Below are 21,791 nucleotides of genomic sequence, written 5' to 3' on the forward strand. Positions count from 1 at the left end.
TGGACATTGACTGGGGCCCAACCCTGCAATTCCTGGAGGGTGGATTTGGGGGCAATCGATGCTGGGTGATTCCAGGGGTGTCTGACCCCTGCAGGGTCTCTGCACAGACTTTGGAGAACCTCAAATAATGATCCCAACAAAGGGATTTGCCTTTGGCTGCCTCTCAGAGACATCTGATGCTTCTTTAACTGAAAGAGAATGGGTTCAAATGGGATATTGGGAATGAATTCTTCCCTGTGAGAGTGGTGAGTCTCAAGTTCCCAGAGAAGCTGTGGCTGCCCCTGGATCCCTTGTCCAAGGCCAGGTTGGATGGGGCTTGGAGCCACCTGGGACAGTGGGAGGTGTCCCTGCCATGGCAGGGGTGGCACTGGATGGGCTTTAAGGTCCCTCCCAACCCAAACCATTCCATAATTCCATGATGGCACCTCCAGGCTCCTCCTGGGTTGGGAGAAGTCATTGCAGGGTTGGGCTAATGGTCCTAACTGATCCATAGAATTCCATGTTAGTTTTTAATTCCATTGTGGTGTTTGCTGCTAAATGCATCCATGCTGAGTTCCAGGTGTGGTTTTTTTTCCTTTCTTTTCTTTCTTTCTAATTTTTTCCCTTGTTTTTAAATTTCTTTTCATTTTGCATAAATTCAGGAGCCTGCCTGCAGCCGTGCTTGGGGGTGTGTGTGTCTCCACCCTGAAATAACCTCTTGTTTCTCCATCCCTAGGATGGAAAGAGGATGTTTGGCACCTACTTCCGAGTTGGTTTTTATGGAACTAAGTTTGGAGACCTGGATGAGCAAGAGTTTGTTTACAAGGAGCCTGCAATAACCAAGTTGGCTGAAATCTCCCATCGGCTGGAGGTGAGAGGGTTTCACTGGACGTTTAAGTGCTTTCCTCAGTTGTTTCACAGGAACAGCCCCTAGAAAAGCAGTTTGGGTGTCCCCTGCAGGAGGAGAGGAATTCCCTGATCAAGGAGAGGCTCTCCCTGAGAATTTATGATGTTCCCATTATCTTTTTCCTCCATTAGGGTCTTTCCAAGGCCTAGATTGAATCTTTGTTACCCTCTTCTCTATCTTCTGGTTTCTCCAAAAAGTCCTTGTGGTCCATAAATTCTGCATTCCAGATGTCCAATCTCAACAGTCCATCTCTCTCCCAGGCTTTGTTCATTGAAGCACAGCAGAGTTGGTTTATCAAAACTTAAAGCTTCATTAATTTTCCCAGGCTGTGCTCCCACAAAAGTAGGTTATGACAGCGTTGCTAAATGCTGGCTAAGAGTAATCTAAGAATAACACAGTATTTATAATTAATATATATAAGTTATGATTAAAACAGTTAATTTAAATGTTAATTAAAATCATTAACGAAAATTTAAACATTCTGTCATTTCCAACACCAGTGGATCCCGAACTGACCCGTTTGAGTTGCACACAGCCACAATCAAACAAAACAAACCCAAATGCCTCGTTCAGAACCAGGCACTGTTGGAAGGCTCTCCTGCTTTCCAGGGCTTGTTTTTCCCATTGCCCCTGGAATGTGACTGTTGGAATTCTCCTGGGTTCAGCAGATCACATTCTGCCAAAGGCATGTGGAGCTTCACTTTCCCTGAATGTGCCTTTGCCCCCCAGCCCCCATCAGGGCTGCATTTGATGTTTGCTCTCAGTTCCTTTCTCCTTGGTTGTAGGGGTTTTATGGAGAACGGTTTGGGGAAGATGTGCTGGAGGTGATCAAGGACTCAAACCCTGTGGACAAATGTAAACTTGATCCCAACAAGGTAAGGGCACAAGTGCAGCTGCAGAAGTAGAACAGGTCCTGAATGGGTGAAAATGCAGTGGGACAAATTCTTCCCTGAATTTCACCACGTGGGCAAGAAAATCCACATACTGAGCATCTTGTGGCTGCCTGGGAGGAGAGTTTGGGAAAATAATTCCAGCAAGGGATGCAGAATTGGTCACTCCCATCTCTGCCCTGATAGTGGTGGGTGGGAAGGGAGGAGGTGAAAGGACAGAGGCTGTGCTGGCCTTGCTCTGCTGGGTGCAAGGAAAGAAAGGCTGTGCCATTCATTCCCTGGCTTCTGTGCAGCTGCAGCATTTTATCACCTTTGTGCCATGTCCTTTAAATGTAGCACAAAGAGCAGGAGCAGGCCTGGGAAACAGGGCTGTGGCTCAGGACAGGGCAGGACCTGCAGGGAAGGATTTAGATTGGATATTGGGGAGAAATTCTTTGTGAGGTGGTGAGGCCCTGTCACAGACTGCCCAGAGAAGCTGTGGCTGCCTCTGGATCCCTAGAAGTCCTTAATATTTCTCTTATTCCTTAATATATCCCCTGTCCTTAATATTTTCCCTCTCTGTGGTGAACAAAGCCCCCTGGAAGAGGTGGTGTGTGATTAAACACATTTATTCTCTCTCCATAAATACCTAAATATGCATTAAAAAGCAGATATAAACAAAATCTGAATTTGATAAACATACTCTTTATATATATATATATATAAAAATAGAAGGAAAAATGAGTTTATACACCAAGAGCAGCCTGGTTTAGGGGAAGTTGTCCCTGCCTGTGGTAGGGGTGGACTGGATGGACTCTTAAGGTCCCACCACCCAAATCATTCCATGATTCCATGAAGTGAAAGGCATGAGAAGGGAAGGACAGCAAGCTGTGAGCTTTACCCAGCCCACAAACTGGTGGCAGCACCTCAGTCCCTCCAGCGTGACTGGGATTTTTAAAGGCAAAACCCAACGTGGTTGGTGCAGTGGTGGCATTGGGAGGACACAGATCCAGCTGGGACCACCTCGGTCCCTCCAGTGTGAGCGGGATTTTCAAAGGCAAAACCCAACCCTGGTTGGTGCAGTGCTGATGCTGGGAGGACACAGATCCAGCTGGCACAGTGCAGCTGAGGAGCACATTCCCTGCTGCCCCTGCAGGCCTACATCCAGATCACCTACGTGGAGCCCTACTTTGACACGTATGAGATGAAGGACAGGATCACGTACTTCGACAAGAACTACAACCTGCGGCGCTTCATGTACTGCACGCCCTTCACGCTGGACGGCCGCGCCCACGGCGACCTGCACGAGCAGTTCAAGCGCAAGACCATCCTCACCACCTCCCACGCCTTCCCCTACATCAAAACCAGGATCAACGTCATCCACAAGGAGGAGGTGAGGCTGGAGCTGGCTGGGAAATGGTGCCTGGTGGGGGCTGGAGGCTCCTTTAGCTCCAGACTTAGGAGCTTAGGAGGTCGTAGGGAATTCTCCCTGTTCCCATTCAACCCAAACTGGTTTAGGGATGGATCTTGGTGTTGGAGCAGTCTGTTCTAGGGAAGGTGCCCTGCCTGTGGGGATGGGATGAGCTTTAAGGTTCCTTCCCACCCAGCCATTCCATGATTCCGTGGTAATGGAGGTTTGTTAACTTAAAAGGGTGGGCAGGGTCAGATGTGGTCACTGGGATGCTGTGAGCAGTGCTCAGGGACTGGCAGTGCTGCAGCCCTGCAGGACCCAAAGGGACACGAGTGCCATATAGACAGCTCTGGAATGCCCAGAAACATCCAAAAATCAAACCTTTTCTTGATGTCACTGAACCAAGACAATGCATTTCTGGAGTCCTGTCAGTCCTGTTGGTGTGGCACCACCCCACTGTGACCTGGGTGCTCCTGAAGGTCTGTGCCTGCTTGCCAGGCTCAGCCATAACAAAAATCCTGTTTTGGCTTCCTACTTAGATCATTTTGACTCCCATTGAAGTCGCCATCGAGGACATGCAGAAGAAAACACAAGAATTGGCTTTTGCCACCCACCAAGACCCTGCAGACCCCAAGATGCTGCAGATGGTGCTGCAGGGATCAGTAGGTACCACAGTGAATCAGGTGAGGATCGCTGTCCCAGCTGGAAATGCACAGCCTTGGGCCTTGTTTCTCAATTCCCTTGGAGTTTTTTCCCTGTTCAGTCTGTGGGATATGTTTAAGGTTATTAGTAGATCTAAGCCAGCTGTTCCCACTGATTTTGGTATTTGAGTAAGAGCCTTGAAAATGTGGAAAGAGGCTGGGAAGACGTATCCCTTCCTCAGTTACTGCTCCTTCTGGTACTTGCAGTTGTTTCTGCCTACTCCTCTTCCCTAAAAGTTTCCCTTTGTTAGCCAGGCTCTGCAGGATTGTGTCCTGCTGTGGATTTTCACCAAAAAGCAAAGCAGTGGAGAAAAACTGAGGGAAAACTGAAGGAGCCTGAGTAGAGCACAGTGCACAAGCTGGAAATAAAAAATCTACTGGAGTTCTGAGTGCTGGGTTGAGTTTGCAGTGCTGGCAAACACTCCCTGGCTTCCATCTGCATTGTTTAAACTTTGCCTCAGTTGTGAGTTGAGCAAACTTTGTCAGGAGTCCTTATAAAGGAAAACAAATGGAGAATCTGTGCAGTTTCTCACACTGTTTTCCAAAAGCAGAGTTTTAAATAAAACAAAGCAAGGCTTTAAGGAGACTCGGTTGTCAGTGAGGTTGGTGATTTACACCAGATTTCCCAGCTGCAGTTCTTCAGGATGCTTTGTGTAAAGAAATGTTGTGTTTTGTGGATGTTTTCTATGTGGCTGAACTTTCTCCAGTGACTGGATATGACAGACAGTTCCCAGAGACTCACTGTACCCCTTCTTCTCCTAAAGGGACCATTAGAAGTTGCACAAGTTTTCTTGTCTGAAATCCCCAACGATCCAAAGCTCTTCAGGCACCACAACAAACTCCGCCTCTGTTTCAAGGACTTCACAAAAAGGTATGGAAAGGGTCCCCAGGGCACCTGCCAGGGACAGTGGCTGCTGCCACCCCAGGCAGGGACATGTGCAGGGACCCAGGGCTGTCCTGGTGTCCCAGGTTCCACCTGTAGCTCATTCCTCACCTGCTCACCCTTCCCAGTTGGTGCTGCTGCTCTGTGGCTTCAAGGGCCTTGCAGTTTATCAGGAAGGAATTGATCCCAGCTCTGTTGTAAAGTGTCCCAGAAATCACAACAGGCCAGAACTCTCAGCCTGGCAGGGTCAGGAGGAGCTGCTGTACTGGCCAGGACATGAAATTTCCTTCTGAAGTGAATTTCTCCAGAGTGGAGGGATGCTGGCACAATTCCTTAAATAAATGTACTGGCTGCTCTACTTTGCTTGAGTCATGCAAACTGCAGGCTCAGTCCAGCATCTTCTACAGCATCAAGAAATTTTAAAAAACTATCAAAATAATTGAAATTAAAATGCTGTGAGCAAATAGATCCAGTGGAAGCTTAGTTTTCCCCTGTGAAATAAATGGATTTACTGATACAGTTTTTTTCCTCTCTTTTATTTAAATTATATCTTTGCAAGCAGAAGAGTTCCTGATGAACATCCCAGGCTGCTGTTTATTAATCTCTCCTGATTCTATCCATCTTTAAATCCTCTGGGATTGGAAGTGGCTCTGTGGAAATGAGCTTTTCATTTCTCTTCAGAGAGGATAAATGTCACTGGAGAGTAAATGACAATAAAAAAGGAGTTGTCACTCTGGAAATTGGAGATGTGACACCCTCTCCTTGCCCCCTGGACACCAGGTGGTTCCGCTGAGCCTTGAGACAAGATAAAGGATATTCCCTGTGATCCCAGAGGGGCAGAATGGATGTTTCTGTAGTGTCGGATTAACAAACCTGTAGCAGGGGGGTGTTAGTGCATGCCCAGCTCTCACAGGGCTTGTTTTGCAGGTGTGAGGATGCCCTGAGGAAGAACAAGAGCCTGATCGGGCCGGACCAGAAGGAATATCAGCGGGAGCTGGAGCGCAACTACCACCGGCTCAAGGAGGCTCTGCAGCCCCTGATCAACAGGAAGATCCCACAGCTCTACAAGGCAGTGCTGCCTGTCACGTGCCACAGGTGCATATTTGGGGTTCCTCTCGGGGCACAGGGTGTGGAACCGGGGGGTCTGAACTTCCCTGCACCATCCGTTTGTTTTCAGTCCTGGCTCTCCTGGCCGCGCCCGTCCCTTTTCCCTTCTGTCCCTCCTGAGAGCTCATTCCCTTCCCAGCAGCTGTGGTACGTGGTGGTTGCAATGTTCCTTTTGTTCCCTAGCTAGGACAGTTGGGTTTTGTATTTGTTTCCATCCTGCATCTCGTTTTTTTTGGATGCAACACCACCCTCATCGTGGCAGGACTTCATTCCTAATGAAACTGGGATGAGGAAAAATTGTTGGTGTCTTCGTGCTGGAAGAGCAGGAAGCTGGAGATTGGGCTTTATGTGAGACAGGACATAAAAATCCCAGTGGGAATCACAGGATCACAGAAGGGTTTGGGTTGGAAAGATCCTAAACATCATCCAGTCCCACCCCTTCTTCCAGAGCAGGGTGCTCCAACCTGGAAAAATTCCAGGGATGGGGTGACCAAAACCTCCATGTGCAGGTCATGGATGAGCAGGGGGATTTTGGGTACAGCCAATTTCCAGCCAGGCTGTGGCTCCCAGAACAGGGACAGGAGTGGTTCCCAGCAGGAACTCTCCAGGGAATCTGTGACTGCTGTGGAGTTCCCTGGCAGCAGGGCAGGGCTGGATGTTCCTGGAGCTGACCTGAGGGGGTTTCTGACTGTGAGTGCTGCAGGAAGGTGCCCTTCCCTCCCTGCCCAGCTTTGGGATGCTCTGTTATCCCCAGCTCTGTGTCCCAGCTGTTTCCTGGCAAATTTTCCTGTCTGGCATGGTGAGAATACCAGAGCTTCCCTCCCTACCCAGCCAGGAGCCCTGCAAATGCTTTTGGTGTGGTAATTATTATCTGATCTTCCTGTGCAGGGAGCTTAATACAGGTAGGACATAAAATATCCTGAAAATCATGGAATATCCTGAGTTGGAAGGATCCCACAAGGATCATCGAGTCCAACTCCCAAGTGTTCCTGGCAAATTCCACTTCAGGGATGTGTTTGAAAGATTTAAATAAGATTTCAGTCGTGCAGGTGGTTTGTGCTGCTTCTGTGTGTACACAGGAATTAAACTTTCTGTCAGTGTTCTGGATGATCCCAGATACAAACCCAAACCAAATTCCTTGGAGAACCAACGAGTTTTAATTCCAGTGGACTTAATTTTCGTTGTAACCAGCTCTAGGAAATACTGGAAATCAATTCAGAATCATTCATCTGGTGAGGCTTCTTATTTCACCATGGAAAATCTGAGTTCATCATTGTATTTTCTCTCCCTCAGAGACTCCTTCAGCAGGATGAGCCTTCGCAAAATGGAAATCTAAACGAGTTAAAAACCAAAATAAAAAAAAAAAAGCACTTAAAAAATTAAGGTTTTGAAAAGAAAAAGAGCCTTGTTATCAGCGCTGGGAATCAAAGAAGTTTTATTGTGAAATAAAACTTGGACTTCATCCTGGACATCCCACCCACCTCTTCCTCCATCAAAGTGTTCAGTGGCCAAAAAAATCATTCTGAATTGTCAAATGTAGACTTCTCAATGTTTGAAAAGAAAAAAAACAAACCATCATGGCAGTGGTATCCAGAGTATTGGTGATGAGCTGTAAACTTACCTGTTTTTTAAGGCATTTTTATGACTCAAAGGTACACTAAACGCATTTACCTTTATTTATAGCATTACCTAATGTTAAATTTATTTTACTTTTAGTTCCTATATTTAATTTATATTAGGACCATACGCAAATGCATTTTGGAAGTTTTTAATGTAGTGATGATGCTGATGGTTATTTTGATGGTACTATTAAATATGTGAATGTTTACACTTTAATTCCCTGTGCATTGGACTTCAGGGCTCAGCATCCTTGGGGAAAAGGTTCAGAGCAAGGTAAGTCATGGTAACATTAATTAACCAAGTGCTGATTGTTTATTATCCCTGTTCTTTTGCTGCAAACAAAAAAATAATTCCACCTGTAGCCAGCAGCAGATGGAGGCACAGCTTTGGTACCTTCTTCACCTCCTTCAGTCCATCAGGTGAAGTTTCAGCTTCACTTGTTCATGGACATCTCCACCAGCTGGGAGGTCCCAGCATCTCCTCACCCCTTGGAATTAGCACTGTCCATGGAACTAAACTGATTTTATGTCCATTTTTTAATTAAAAGCCTAATTTCACAGGGTAAAAGAACCTAAAATGGTATCACAGTTAAAAAGGGTACAAAGCATTCTTTGCATTGCTGTTTATGTGGAGAAAGATGTGTTTTACAGCAGAGATTCTGGGGTCTAACAGAGCACTTTGAGGAAATAGCAGATTTGGAGCTGAGTCCACAACTCCTAAATCTTGTCCTTAATATTTTCCCTCTCTGTCGTGAACAAAGTCCCCTGGAAGAGGTGGTGTGTGATTAAACACATTTATTGTCTCTCCATAAACACCTAAATATGCATAAAAAAAGATATACACACAAAACCTGAATTCGATAAACATATGTATAAAATATATAAAAATAGAAGGAAAAATGGGTTTATATGTGAAGTGCCCCCCTTCTGCAGCAGCACTGAAGGTTTAGGGTGGGGAGGGTTTTTTTTTTTTAAATTCCTGATACTTATTTTAGGTTATTGGAGACTTCTCCCATGCTCTGTTATCCCAACAGCTCCACAGTGGTGGTGTTTTGTGTGCCAGGCTCTGAAAGGTTCCCTGGAACAGAAAAATCCTGAATTGGTTCTGTGTTATGGGGTACAACACTGGAACACCTGCATGGATTTTCCTGCAGAAAGAAAACTCCAACCTTTTCATGGATATTCCAAGGGGTGTTGACAAGGCCTTGGAGGTGCTACAAGAGTCAGGGAATCTCAGAATGGAAAATATTAAGGAAGGAGGAACAGCTTTGGAAGAGATTTACAGGAAGAGGCATTAAAAATATTTACACAGAGCAAACAAATCCTGGGAGCCATGCAAGGATGAAACTTTAATTTACAGCGGCTCTGCTCCAGGACAGGAGTTACAAACAACAAGTTCAGGGGCTTGGCAAGTGGTGCTTGAGTGAATATCCCAAAAATCCACCCCCAGTCCCTCTCCCTGTGCCAGAGGAGGGGTTTTCATTCAGCCTCTTCCAGCTGAGGCTGTTTTCTCTTCAGCTGCCACAAAGAATCTCCTCCCAAGTTGTACTGGGATGATGGAAGGCAGCTGGGTTTTCTTACATCCTATTTTGGTGTAAATAATGGTATTTTGTTTCCTTGGAACATTCCTGATGCTGCAGTTGAATGAAAAAGATGAAGTCTTGCACCAGGTGTGGAAAAATAAACTTTCATTTGCAGGCTGAAATTCAGCAAAGCCTAAAAAATGGCATTCTGTAATGGGATTGGGCTGCCCTTGCAAGGTAAGATTACTGATATTTTTGTAATGTAGCTTTTTCTTGGTTTAGACTCTGAAATTATTTATTATCATGGTGCAATGCTTTGGAAAAGGGAAAGTGTGTTTTGTCATTGCAGATTTTTTATGCTGCGAAATCAAGGCCTGCACAACAATCAGAGGTCAAATTTAACATGGAAAATACACGGAAAGAAATTTTTCCTGACTTACCCTCTGTGTTTATACAAAATTATAATAAAAGGTAGTAAAAATTAAGCATTACAGAACTAACTAGGCAGAGGTTTTTAGGGGTTTTCCTGTAAATAAATTAATTTGTAGTGGAAAAAAGTTAAATATATCCAGTGCATACTGACAGCCTGCATAACACTTGATGTCATTCCATCCATTCTGGGACAGACTGGACAGTCCCCTTTTTCCAGTCATATTTGTTAATTTTCAGTTTGAAGAAGTCAGTTTCTATTTTCTGACAGACAATTTGGGATTTTCATCTCTAGAATTTAGTGGCAAATATTTTTGGTTTTGCAATGTTTCCCCTTAACCTCCCCCCTGTACCTTCAAATTAGGAGATACGTCCCAAGAACCAGCTAGGAACCACAGAATGAATTCTAAAAGCACTTTAATTCTTTAAGATAATATCCCAGCCTTTTTGTAAGTGTTCCCAAGACCCTTTCCCTTTCTGCTTTCCCCTCTCCAAACACAACAGGCTGAGCTGCTTGTCTCAGATGCAGATCATAACTTTTTTATTTCATATGTACATTCTCAACAAAGCATCAAAGCCAAATACTCTCCTTTTCCCCCACGTTTCAGTGAGCTCCAGATACAAATTAACTTTAGGTCACCACTAAGTTCCCAACCAACCCAAACAGAGATGCAGATTCGAGGGCTTCACTCTTCAAAGTACAAAATTATTTTAATTACACTACACTCTGCCTCTGGTTTGAAGGATTAATCACACCTATTTACACTTTGCTCATTAACAAGATGCAGATTAGACCAGTCAAACACTTCCATGAATTCAGTTCCCTCCAATGCTCTGGACAAGGTTCCCAGACCCTTTTCCTGTGCTTCAACTTACAAGAAACAGGGAAGAACTGGAGCAGGAGAATAAACCACGTCCCTTACCCAAAGACTAGATATGAAATGTTACTTCCCAAGTTACAAAAATACACAACTTCTGATGAAATTTGCTAGTTAATATACATTACTCCAAGGTATGAATACAAATAACTTTTATTAAAAAAAAAAAAAAAAGAAAAAAAAAGGAAGAAAAAAAGAAAATAAAAGCTAATAATACAATAGGCATGTCTGAGACCTAGAGCTGCATTAAAACCACTACTGGGTGCTGTAGGCATCGTTTAGAATCTATACAAACTGGTATTTCTAAAAGGTCAGAGCACTATTCTCCAGCAGAAAAGTTATGGTGTGAGTCAAGTCCTATGCCGTGTTTCGTTAATTCAAGTCGAGCCACTTGACACCGAAGGAGAAAAAAAAAAAAAAAAAAAAGACCAGAAAGATGAAGAATCAGTAGCTTCAAAAAACAAACAGCTGTTCCTTCCAGGTAGTTTGGATGCAATCAGAGAGGTGTATGCAAATCCCGAATATTTACAGTCCAAGTACAGCATCACTCTACAATTTTCTTATAAAACAGTAGGTACGGAGTCGATGTCGATGATGATGTCGGAGAAAGAGAATTCAGAAAGTCCTTTTCCTCAGTGACCTTCACTTCGGAATCATCAAAGAGCAGCCACTTCCCCTCGTACTCCTTGAGGCTCTGGAGCACGTAGAGCGCTTTGTTCTCCAGTCCGCCGGCTCCCAGCCCCGGGGGCTCGCCCTGCTCGGGCCCGGGCTCGGCGCTGGGCTCGGCGCTGCGGGGCTCGGGAGCCACGCTCAGGAGCTTCTCGGGGTTGGGCTGTTTGCTGGCACACAGCTCACAGTCAGCCTTGCTCTTCTGCCCCCCGAGCAGTCCCACGGGCTCCATGTTCTTCTTGCTGAGCACCTTGCCCGGGGCTGCGGCGCCGTTGAGCCTGAAGGAGACCTCGCCATCGTCGTAGTCCTCGGCCACGGCCCGCGCCTCCTCCTCGGTCAGCGGCTCCGGCTTGAGCGCGGCGTAGCCCGGCTCGGGCAGGAAGTTGCCCCTGTCCAGCTCCAGGCTCTGCAGGTCTGTGACCTTCACCGAGGCCGTGTAGTGGCCGCTGCTGATGGTGATGCCGCTGTGCATGACCACGGCGAAGAGCCCGTAGGTGTCGTTGGTGGGCCGGGTGCTCCACTCCTCCAGGGACAGCCTCAGGGGTGTCAGCAGAGGGGTGTTGATCTTGGACAGGCCCCCGTAGCAGTCAAACCTGGCAAGGGACACACAGCTTACACCTCGGGCCACAGCACCTCCCAAAAGCCACTTGAGGTGGCCCAGAGGTGCATCCATATCCTTCCTCCTCAAAGGTACGGATGATGGGAACTGCTCCCTGCTCCCCTGGCTCAGCACCAGCATCCCAAGCACCCCCAGTCAGGAAAGGCATTTTTATGACTGATGTTAAATCTTACAGCCCAGAAACTCTGAATTTTAACGATTTCAGGTATCTCTTTTTTCTAAAGTATCAGCTAAAGATAATTTTTAAATAGTGATGATAAAAGTTCAGCTGATTGTTACCACTCCTTTCTTTCTCTCACCATCCTGTTCAAAAACAAACCAAAAACCTCTTCAACAGCCAAGGTTGAACCAAGCAAGGCTGGGTTTGTTTTCTTCTCCTCCTGAGTCATTTACTAAATAAAGCATTACTATTTTACTTTCAAGTATCTTTAATATCACTCAGAGATTGTGACTAATTTTCCTCAGCTCCCCTCAGTGTGCACTGTAGCTGTGCCAGTGGTGCTCACCTGGGATTCTTCACTAAGCTGTCCTATGGTATTCCAATTTTTCAAACAATTCTGTAGCTAATTTACTTTGGAAAAGCCTCTAGTGTTATATAAATACTCAGATTTTTGTTGACACAAATTTACCAGGAGAGAAGAAGTCCTTTCATTTTAAGGATCTTCTACAGAGTTCGGAGATAAAGGCAGTGTTGGGATTTCATTATTGTGCATCAGCCTCCTTGAATGATTCTGCTCTTGATGACTTACACATTGCATCAGCCCAGATCAATTAACCCCTTTATTTAACAATAGGTTGTGATGTCCTGATAAATTCCAGGCATGACTCAGTCTTGCTCAACTGTGAGGGTGTTGTAGGGAAAAATACTGGGGAGTACAGACAAGGCCTGTAAAACGGAGGTTGCTAAGAGCTCACTGCTCTTATCCTAGGAAAATCTAACTCTTAAATCCAAGGAAACTGCAGCCATGGCATAACTGCAGTAACTGATTATTGTTTTCCTGGATTTAATTTTGGTTCTGCTTCACTCTTGTTCTGAGCCATGAATTCTGATACACAGAAATAAACAGTGACACACACACACAGATCCTCAGTCACTCCAATTCAGTGAAACCTCCCTTTCAGACCTTTCTCACCATACACATTTCACTCCACAAAAAGCAACACACAAGAGCATAGAATCAGAAATAACACAAATCTTCTGAAAATCCCTATTGTCGGCAGCCAGAAATAGAGATATTCAGAAGAGAGTCAAGAAACACAGAACTGCTGGCTGATAGCCTGGATTAGAAATCCAGTTCCACTCAAGCACACTGGGACAACCAAATTGACAGAAAACAGGAAAAAGCAGGCTCTACCTTTCTTCTCAATGACATCCAGCATCAGAAAGATTTGGAGAGGAGGAAATAAGAGAGGAAATCTTTTCCTATTAGCTTTTTGTTCTTCTTAATCATAAGAATCTGAAGACAGAAAAATTGCATGCCAAGTACTCTGCCTGCTCTGACTGATGCACTTCAAACATAGCAAACCTGATTTCTGCAGCCACATCTTTTGAGACCATAAATTAGTAACATTTTACCCACTGCACTGAATTTCACAAGACAAAAAACTGATTTTCTCAGAGATTGTTAAATTTGTATAGTGGAAACGCTTAACTACATGTTACCAGTTAACAAATTCCTTCTGAACAGCTTCACAGCCTGTTCACACATGGCCTGGCATTTTTCCCCACACACACACTTGCCAAAGAGAATTACTCCTCCCCAGGCAAGGAGATTTTCACACTGGCTGCTTTATTTTAAAACAAAACACTTTGCAAAGCAGCATCTAGAAAAGATGAATAAAATCCCTATTAACTGCAAATATTTACAACAGTACCCTTCATTTCTCATTTATTTACAACCCAGTCATCAGAGAACTCAGTAGAGCACAACTGAGCAGACCAGATTCCCAAATTTTTGTGGGAGCTAAAAGCTGTCTAAAGATTCTCATCTTAAAAAAATTAAGTTTAAAGCCAGTAGAAGAGTTACTGCTTTTAGCAATGACAGGGTCTTGCCCAAAATAGAACATCCAACCCCAAAATCAAGAAACTCTTTGAAGGAGTTTCAGCTTCATCACAGGTTTCTATGTCAGGTTTTCCACTCTTGACTTCCTTAATCTCTGACTGGTAGCCCCTGGCAGGAAATTTATGGAATGATTGAGAGGATACAGGAGGAAAACCAAAAGAGATTGGATTCACTCTGACCTGGAAATTGGTCTGAGTGTTCTGGAGTAAGAAACTGAAGCTGGCCAGGACAGAAGAGGTGAGTGAGGCAGGAGAGAGTTGATTAACTGCAGGTCCTTCCTCATGGAAACAAGAGAATAGGAAATACAGGAGCAAATGGAAGGTAATTCTCATGTTTCTTGCTCAACTGTGATGATTTTTAAGTTTGCAGCTGGAAGTCAGTATATACAAATCAGTATTTAAGTAAATACTGTGGAGATCAATGAAAAGACAAATTTTGTAGGTTATGATCCTGGACTTGTATGGAAAGACTTTGCAGAGGCAGATTTTTCTTTGCTTCCTCTCATCCCAAATAAATTCTTAGGTATTGAAAAAAAAAGATAAAGAACACTCCCACAACCTCTTTCAAAACTAAGGATTGCTACAATTATAATACTGATTACTCAGTAATTGAATATCAATGATGCTGATACTATTGTGTTTCTAAAGTAATCGATTTTTTTTAGGGGGTGTATTAGCTCTTTAAAATGTTTATCTGATGATTTATTTCCCCCAAATTTTAGTGTTCACATTCAAGTAGAGACCAAAGTATTTCTGAAGGAATTTGTCAATTCTGGGGTAATGAGTGCTAGCTCTTTAAAATGTGTATCTCCTGATTATTTCTTTTTCCTCACTCACACTCGGGCAGAGACAACCTCTGACCATAAAATGCAGGTTTGTTCTCATTACTTGTTCTGGTAAAGCACTTAAAGCTGCCTCTGAACTTTATTTACGTAAACTTAAAATATCCACTTAAATACGGGGATATTTAAAGTAAATAAAATTTTAAGAAATATCAGGTTGTTCTAAGAGTAGAGCTAAAAAGTTTTTGTTAAGGAGTCTTCTAAAAGTCAATTTTTCTGCAGGTAATTTCTGCCACTACATGGAACAACACAAAGTCTTTATGGCATTGGGGGCAGCATCCCAGTGACTTAATTCCAATCTGGAAATCATTTGGAAAAGTTCCAAAACATTTCCAGCTCTTGGGATAAGATCTCCCTTGCTGCAGGACCCTGTTTGGTAAGACAGGCAATGCATACTCACTCCAAGCCACTGGCAGCAAAGCACTTCAAGTGAATTGTGATCACTTCGGGCATTTTATCGAACAAAAGGCTGCGCTCGGCCTCCGTGTAGTGGTGGCAGTTCTCACAGAAATACTTGTCCTCTCCCACAATCCTCTCCACTGAGGCAAACTGGGAAATTGCCCATTTCAGAGTCTTCATTTCTGTTTTTGGCTCTGGAGAAACTAGAAAAGAGAATCGCTGTGTTCACGGGTATGCCAATATTTACATCCCGCCAGAAAAGCAACAAAACAAAATATGTCAAGTTCAGACCACTCCAAACCTGCAACACTGCAAAGAACACTCAGTATGTGCAAAACATGTGATGTGTTCCCATCTTTGGAGCATTTCAGGAAGGGATGAAAACATCACTTAATGGATATCATTACTCAAAAATAGGATTTTTCCAAAGCTCGTTTCAGATCACACAATTTTGTTGCCATGTCTGCAAATGGAGAGCTTGTACGAGACCAGAATTTCACTTATTAAGGCAAACCCCCAAAATAACCAGAAAGTTCCCTCTCACTTCTTGCATTTTGCCTCCCCTGCCACCCTCACACTGCTGACAGGATTGCCCGCTGTCTGCAGCACTTCACATAGGAACATCACTCCACACATTTTCCTCTGAATCCTTCAACAAAATGGGGAGCAAAAGCAGGAAAAGCTGCTCCAAATTAAGCCCATGGCAACTAAAATTAATTCCCTTAAAATACTGAATTTCAAGATGTGTTTTTGCCACGCTTCCTTTTGAAAATAGCTAAAAACTGCATATAGATCAATAAAATTTGTGAAAGAGACCACATGACTAACATTTACAAACAAAATATGAATGTTATTAAGGTAACAACAATCAAATACTAAATTTTTTTTGGAGTAACTAAGAAAAAAAGCTGGATTCTTGTTTCTTTTATTTCTAAGAAAAAAAATGCAGGTATCTCTTATAAAAAGAAGAAAAAGCAAAATTTCTTATCCAGGAAGAAAAAAGAAGACTCAAATCAAAGGAAATACCTAATCATAAGCAGGAAAACAGGTGCCTAAGTGATGGATAGTGGGCAGTCCATGCTACATGTTAAGATCTGAAACAATTTGAATATTATCTGAATCTGTCAATATTATCAGCACCATGTTTCCAAAGTCTAAAGTTAATCAGGACAAGAGATAAAGCCTCTAATTTTAGCCAGCACAAACAAGAGCCATGTTCCTAATTGCAGCACTGTCCCTTCCCCACGGCTGGCTGAGGCAGGAACACAGCTCCCAACCCTTTTTTTGAGGGCATTACTTACTTTCAGAACTCTCTTCGCTTTTAGCAAGTTCATCTTCTTGCACTGGGACACTGATGTCCTGAAAATCTTCCCTCCTTTCCGTGAAGCACTCGCACTCCAAGCACCTCGTCCTCAGCACTAGCTGGCCCTGGAAGAGTTTCTCCACCAGCTCGAAGACAGCCAGCTCTGTTCCTGGAGAGAGTACATGGCACATCCCTGAGCAAGGTGCACTTCATTCCAGAGACCCTTCAGATCCTGGTTATCCTCTGAAAATCACTGTTACAGCCATGGCCTTTTAGGGGAGCTCACATAGGGATTAAAAAGCAAAACAAATCATGTGCACTTTTCATGGCATCATCTGCCTCTAAGTAAATAAGGACACTCTGTCTCTTGGGCCTCAAACTTTCATTTCTATTCTAAGATTGGGTTCTTGTTTTATACTTCAAGTGTGACAGTGTCAACATTCTGGAATATTTGGCTGTCATCAATGCTCTGACTCTTTAGCAAGAACTGTTGATCTCCTCAAGGAGCACCACACTGTGGGTTTGCCTGGTTTCTATTTATTCTCAGCCCTCTTCTCCTTCCTAAATTTATTGGCCAGTTTTGGCCAAATCTGCAGAAGAAATGCAGAAGACTCTTCATTCCTTCAATTTTTTTATAAAAAATTGGTGGGTGGAAATTCCAAATTTGTAAGTACTGGATTCATACTGATGCCTTTCCCTCAACATGTATCTTGTTTCACTGACAAACAAAATCCAGACCTGCCAGCCAATTAGCATTTCTAATTGGTATCTATTAGATCTAAACAGATTAGATCTTTAATACATCCTGAGTCCTTCCTGGTTATTGGGGAGGTTGGGAATATGGAAAGATTAAGGAACTGGAAGGGAAAAAGAGGATATTGTTTGTAAAACCATAGCTAGTGAGGTTTGGTTCTGTTCTGCCAGAAATATCCCTTTACATCTTGAATCCACTTGCTCTTTCTATGGATGACAAAAATTAGTGATAAATACAAACCTAGTAATATTCTGCCTTTTTATACATATTGTACAATGATTACAGAATGTTAGAGAATGCCTCTAGATCTAAGCTAAACAGGTCAAGTTCTAAAAGAAAAAAAATTACAAACACATATAAAAATAAATTACTTTTCCTAAAAAAAAATCATCTTCAATTCCTGAAAAATCTAATTTTGTGTTTAGAGCTCTGCAGGCTGCGCAGTCTGAAGGCTGACTTCCCACGCATTGTACTTTCTTAATCCTACTAATTTTAAGCCCATCCACTTGTGCACCAACCTTCCTTTTTTGGTTCTTTTTCAGTTCCTTTTCCATGATGGCTTTCCACAGGAGACGCTGGTTCATGATATTCTTCTTTACTGTCACCATTTTCGCACTTGACAGCTGACTCTTCAAACTCACAGTCATATTCTTTCCCCGGGTCTTTGGATCCCAAGTTTGTAGTTAACTTTCCTAGACTGTAAAATTTGGACAGAATACTGGGCTGTTTGCAGGAAGATTTTAACCAGTTTAACCTAAGGCGCGACTTTTTCTGCGTGGGCTTGGCGCTCTCGCTCTCCCCGGAACACTTGGCAATGGCATCCGTTTGGTTTTCCATCTTTTCTCCCGTGGCTTTCCTCTTGGACCTGGTTTGTCTTTGATTTTCTTCTGCTGCAATTTGCTCTTTTGATACTTTGGATTTTTTCTTGGCGTTGCCGCCCTCGGCGTCGCTTTTCCTTTTCCCGTTTCCCTTGAGCAGTTTGTCCTTGGCCGCGTCTCCGCCGTGGCTGCCCAGGCTGGGATCCTCCTCCTCAGCAGGGCTGACAGATCCATTGCTCTCAGAGTTTTGCTTGGGTTTTTCCTCCAGTTTAGCTGCAGGCTCTTCCACAGGCAGTTTGTTCAGCTCTTCCTTCTTCAGCAGCTGGCAGGTTTCCTGGATGTTGCCCAGGATACACTGCAGGACCTCCTGGGCGTCGTGCTGCAGGTACCCCTCGTACATGGGGTTCAGCTCTCTGTGCAAAGAAAGAAGCAAAAAATGAGGGTTTGGTGTCCTGTGCTAACTGGGGATTTGTGATTTGAGACTGAAATTAGGGATTTAGAAGTCATGGAGGATCTTCTCCAGGTATAGAGAGGAGTCCTCTCTGTCACAGAGCTGGGGGAAGATTCAGCATTAAGGATTTACACACACCCAGCAGTGGAGCTCCTCAGCTCCAAGGGGATCCTTCCCATCCCTGGGAGTGTTCAAGGCCAGGCTGGACTGGGCTTGGAGCAACCTAGGATAGTGGCAAGTGTCCCTGTCCATGACAAGGCTGGAACTGGATGAACTTTAAAGTCCCTTCCAACCCAAACCATTCTGTAATTCAATAACTCTTCTCTACCTAAGCACTGTTTTAAACCCTTTCTGCATTATAGTCTTAAAAAATTTAAATTTATTTTCAAATTTTCAACATCACAGCGCCTACAATAAGCACAAAAATCTTCCTTCCTATAAGGCCACCCCAAATTTAAGGCCATCTACCTTCCACTAACCTCTAAAGCTGGGCAGTGTAATGGCCTGGAAATGTCAAGACGAAATTCTGTCAGCATTTAAGGGGATTTGTACCTGAGGGTGTTCAGCAGCCTCCGGGGCTGAGTGGCCAATTCATCCGTGTATTTCTCTGGGTTTAGGAGAAAACTGGCTTGAAGCTGCTCAACTGAAAGGATCAAGGAGTGCAAACTGCAGATGAGTTCATAACTAGCCAAGGGATCTTCTTTACAGCTTCCCTGCAATGACAATGTAAAATGAATAAAAACACTTGCAATGGTCACATCAGTCATAAATTAACATTTTTATCTCCTCCCTCCCTTGATTTTCTGTAATTGGCTGAATTTTTTGTCTGCTATGGGAGACAAGTGGGTTTCAAACAGTATTTTGGTTTTTTTCAAGTAGAAAAGCCCAATCAGCCATTAGTTTAAAATTCCAAACCATCCTTGCTCCCAAACTCCCATTTCCATATCTTTGTGCCAGAAGCATGGGCAGGCATCTTCCTCAAATTTCTTCTGTTAGACTTTAAAACTTGTGCTAAAGTTCAAAACAACTCAAATACATCTTCACCTGAATTAACAGTGTAGAAAACAATGCTGAAAAGCTTCTTAAAAACAGCAGTCAGTTAAATTTTCACTACATTCAGGACAGCTTCGCTTGCAAGATTACAAATAAAGAACACAGGAGGATTTGTTACCTTTTCTGCCTTTTGCTCTCCTTCATCCTTTGAAGATTCTCTCTTCTTTGAAATAATGTTATATAAATGTTTTACTCCAGTTTTAAAACCAGGACAAAAATATAATACCTGAAAGCAACAGTTGAAAACATGAGAATAACTGGGGTAAGAAGTTATTCCACACATAAATGCACATTTATAATCCACACAGCTCTGCGTGTCCCCAGGCACACAAAGATCCAGGATTTTTCACAGCAGGGAGGAGCCCTGGGTATGGAAACTGAAGAATTTCCCAATCAGGACAACCACAGGGCACACATTTCCTGCAGCAGCATCTTTATTTCCCTGCTGTAATGAGATGCCCTCTATACTGCACCCAGAATAAACTGATTTCACCCATTTGTGCTTAACCAAAATCTCCCTTTTGGAGCCCCCCTGGACACGGCCTCACCTGCAGGACACTGTTCAGGTAGCAGGTGTTGCCCAGGTTGTTCAAGCCCACAAAAGGCAACATGTTGTCTTTTTTCTCACAGCTGACAAGGGAGGGGGGCTGTGCTGCAGGAACCACCTGGTCACTGGGAAACAGAGAACTGGGGTAAGAGACACTTTGGAAAAAAACACTCCTTTATCTCTCCCCACCTCAGAGAATTCAGCACTGAGAAATGCAGATCAAAATTGTGGAAAAGTGTGTCTGAATTCACTGTGACTTCTCATCAACCCACCCAAAACCACACAGGAAAAAAACCTTCTCTAAGTTCCAGCACACCTAATACCAGGAGACTGATTTAATGGATCAAAATCTTCATATTTAAATACTTTTACACGTGCTATATTCATTCATAGGGCAGAAAAAAATGTGCCTAGAACGTGTTTTTATATTGAGCCCTGCTCCAGTCATATAACTTCTAGACACAAAGCAAAAGCATAAAACCAGAAAAAAAAATCTTAAAAAAAAAAAATCTGACACACTATACACTGGTCATAGTTATTACTAATTACTGATAGAAACGATTAATACACTGTAATGACACAACAGAACTTTTTAAAGTCTCCAACTATTTCTAACAGGCCACAATTTTCTTTTTCCCACTTAAATCCCTTCACCAGCTATGAAATTCATCACTGGATTTGCTCAGGGCCTGAAAAGCCCCGATGAATGACAGCCAACCCCACAATTAAAGATCCTACATATTTTCACTAGAGATCATCTTGCTAGAAAATTAAATTTTAATATAAATAGTTCAGTGACACAACTACTTATATTAACCTGAAGCAAAGCGATTTTTTCTACTGATCCCCAAGTTTGTGCCAACTAAACACCCCCAAGGGCGCAAAATTGTTTTCTTAAAAGAGTTTTTAGAAGTTGGTAACAGCGATTAATTACGTTTTAAAAACTAACTTCAGCAAGTGATCCCGAAGTTTGCGCCAACGAAACATCCCCGGTGGGGCAAAGCTGCCTTTCTTAAAATAGAAACTGGTGACAGTAATTAGTTTGTTCAGTTCGATGAAGCTGCCCGGACGGTGAATTTAACGTGAGCGCGCGTTCATTTAACTGAAGCGCACGTTAATGGAATGCAGCGCGCGCTGCGGCACGTTACTGCTGCGAGAACACGAAAGCGAAAGGAGCGGAGGACGGAGCAGCACGAGACCGACACAACATCGCCACAAAAACTTCTCCCGCGCGGCACTCACATCTCGGCGCCTCGGAACTCCGCGCCCTTCGGCTCATTTTCCTGCGCCTCGATGAAATCCAGCACTCGCTTCGCCTCCTTCTTCTGAAAGAGCTTCAGCGACAGCCTGTTCTTCTTGGAGGGGCTGGCCCTGGCGCTGTCGCCGGGCAGGACGCCGGGCATGGTTCCTGCGGGGCGCGGCCGGGGCGCTCACACCTGGCGCGCACACACACACACACGCGCACACCAGGCGCCATTTACTCCCCGAGGGGGCCGAGCGCGGCCCCGCCGCCCCCCGCCCCGGGCTCGGGCCGCCCCCCCGCGCCCCCCGCATGTTCCCCGCGGCCGGCGGGGCCCGAGGCCGCGGTGCGGCCGCTCCCCTCACTCACCGCTACATGCCGGCCCCGCTCCCGCTCGCCGTTGCCATGGAGACCGCGGGGACACCGTCAGCGAACTTGGCGCGTTTTTTTCCGCGCGCCGACGAGGACCCCCCCGCCCCGCGCGCGCCCCGCCTCGCGCCGCAATCCCCCCGCCCCGCCGGCGGCCGCCCAACGAGAATGCCGGAAAACCGAGCGCGCCGCCGCGGGAGGCCGGCGGCCGAAAGCCATGCCGAGCGGCGGCGGAGCCTCTTCCGGGAGCCGGCGGACAGGCCGGCTGCGGCTGGGAGCCGGCGCAACGCCGCCATCGGCCCCGCGAGGCCGCCGCCGCATCAGGCAGCGCGGCGGGCAGCCCGATGTGGGTCCTGCCT

The 21,791-nt window shown here is 44.6% G+C and overlaps 2 protein-coding genes across 10 annotated transcripts in view; one reads left to right on the top strand and one right to left on the bottom strand.

Moving 5' to 3' along the window:
- DOCK7 (dedicator of cytokinesis 7) overlaps positions 1-12,009 on the top strand; it is a 95,988-nt gene extending 83,979 nt beyond the window's left edge. For 6 of the 9 annotated variants that reach the window (XM_088169629.1, XM_014870523.2, XM_088169631.1 and 3 more), the window contains 7 exons: positions 725-850; positions 1,672-1,761; positions 2,912-3,148; positions 3,706-3,849; positions 4,632-4,738; positions 5,678-5,845; positions 7,151-12,009. In XM_088169629.1, coding sequence (XP_088025755.1) covers positions 725-850; positions 1,672-1,761; positions 2,912-3,148; positions 3,706-3,849; positions 4,632-4,738; positions 5,678-5,845; positions 7,151-7,193 — 915 coding nt within the window. In that variant the 3' untranslated portion in view covers positions 7,194-12,009. Of the gene's footprint in view, positions 1-715; positions 851-1,671; positions 1,762-2,911; positions 3,149-3,705; positions 3,850-4,631; positions 4,739-5,677; positions 5,846-7,150 lie in introns of all 9 variants that reach the window. The other 3 variants (XM_088169630.1, XM_014870524.2, XM_014870521.2) reach the window with 1 other exon arrangement.
- Positions 9,943-21,449, bottom strand: USP1 (ubiquitin specific peptidase 1). Its single transcript, XM_014870527.2, has 9 exons — positions 21,433-21,449; positions 21,066-21,231; positions 19,825-19,948; positions 19,395-19,502; positions 18,776-18,936; positions 17,473-18,185; positions 16,199-16,369; positions 14,899-15,100; positions 9,943-11,568 (listed from the first exon to the last, which is right to left on the bottom strand). Exons 2-9 carry the CDS (start codon positions 21,224-21,226, stop codon positions 10,851-10,853), a joined length of 2,358 nt encoding a protein of 785 aa, XP_014726013.1. The 5' UTR covers positions 21,227-21,231; positions 21,433-21,449; the 3' UTR covers positions 9,943-10,850.
- Between the last annotated feature and the right edge of the window lie 342 nt (positions 21,450-21,791).

This window comes from Sturnus vulgaris, chromosome 9, assembly GCF_052056855.1.
Source record: "Sturnus vulgaris isolate bStuVul1 chromosome 9, bStuVul1.hap1, whole genome shotgun sequence".
In the NCBI taxonomy this organism is placed as follows: Eukaryota; Metazoa; Chordata; class Aves; order Passeriformes; family Sturnidae; genus Sturnus; species Sturnus vulgaris.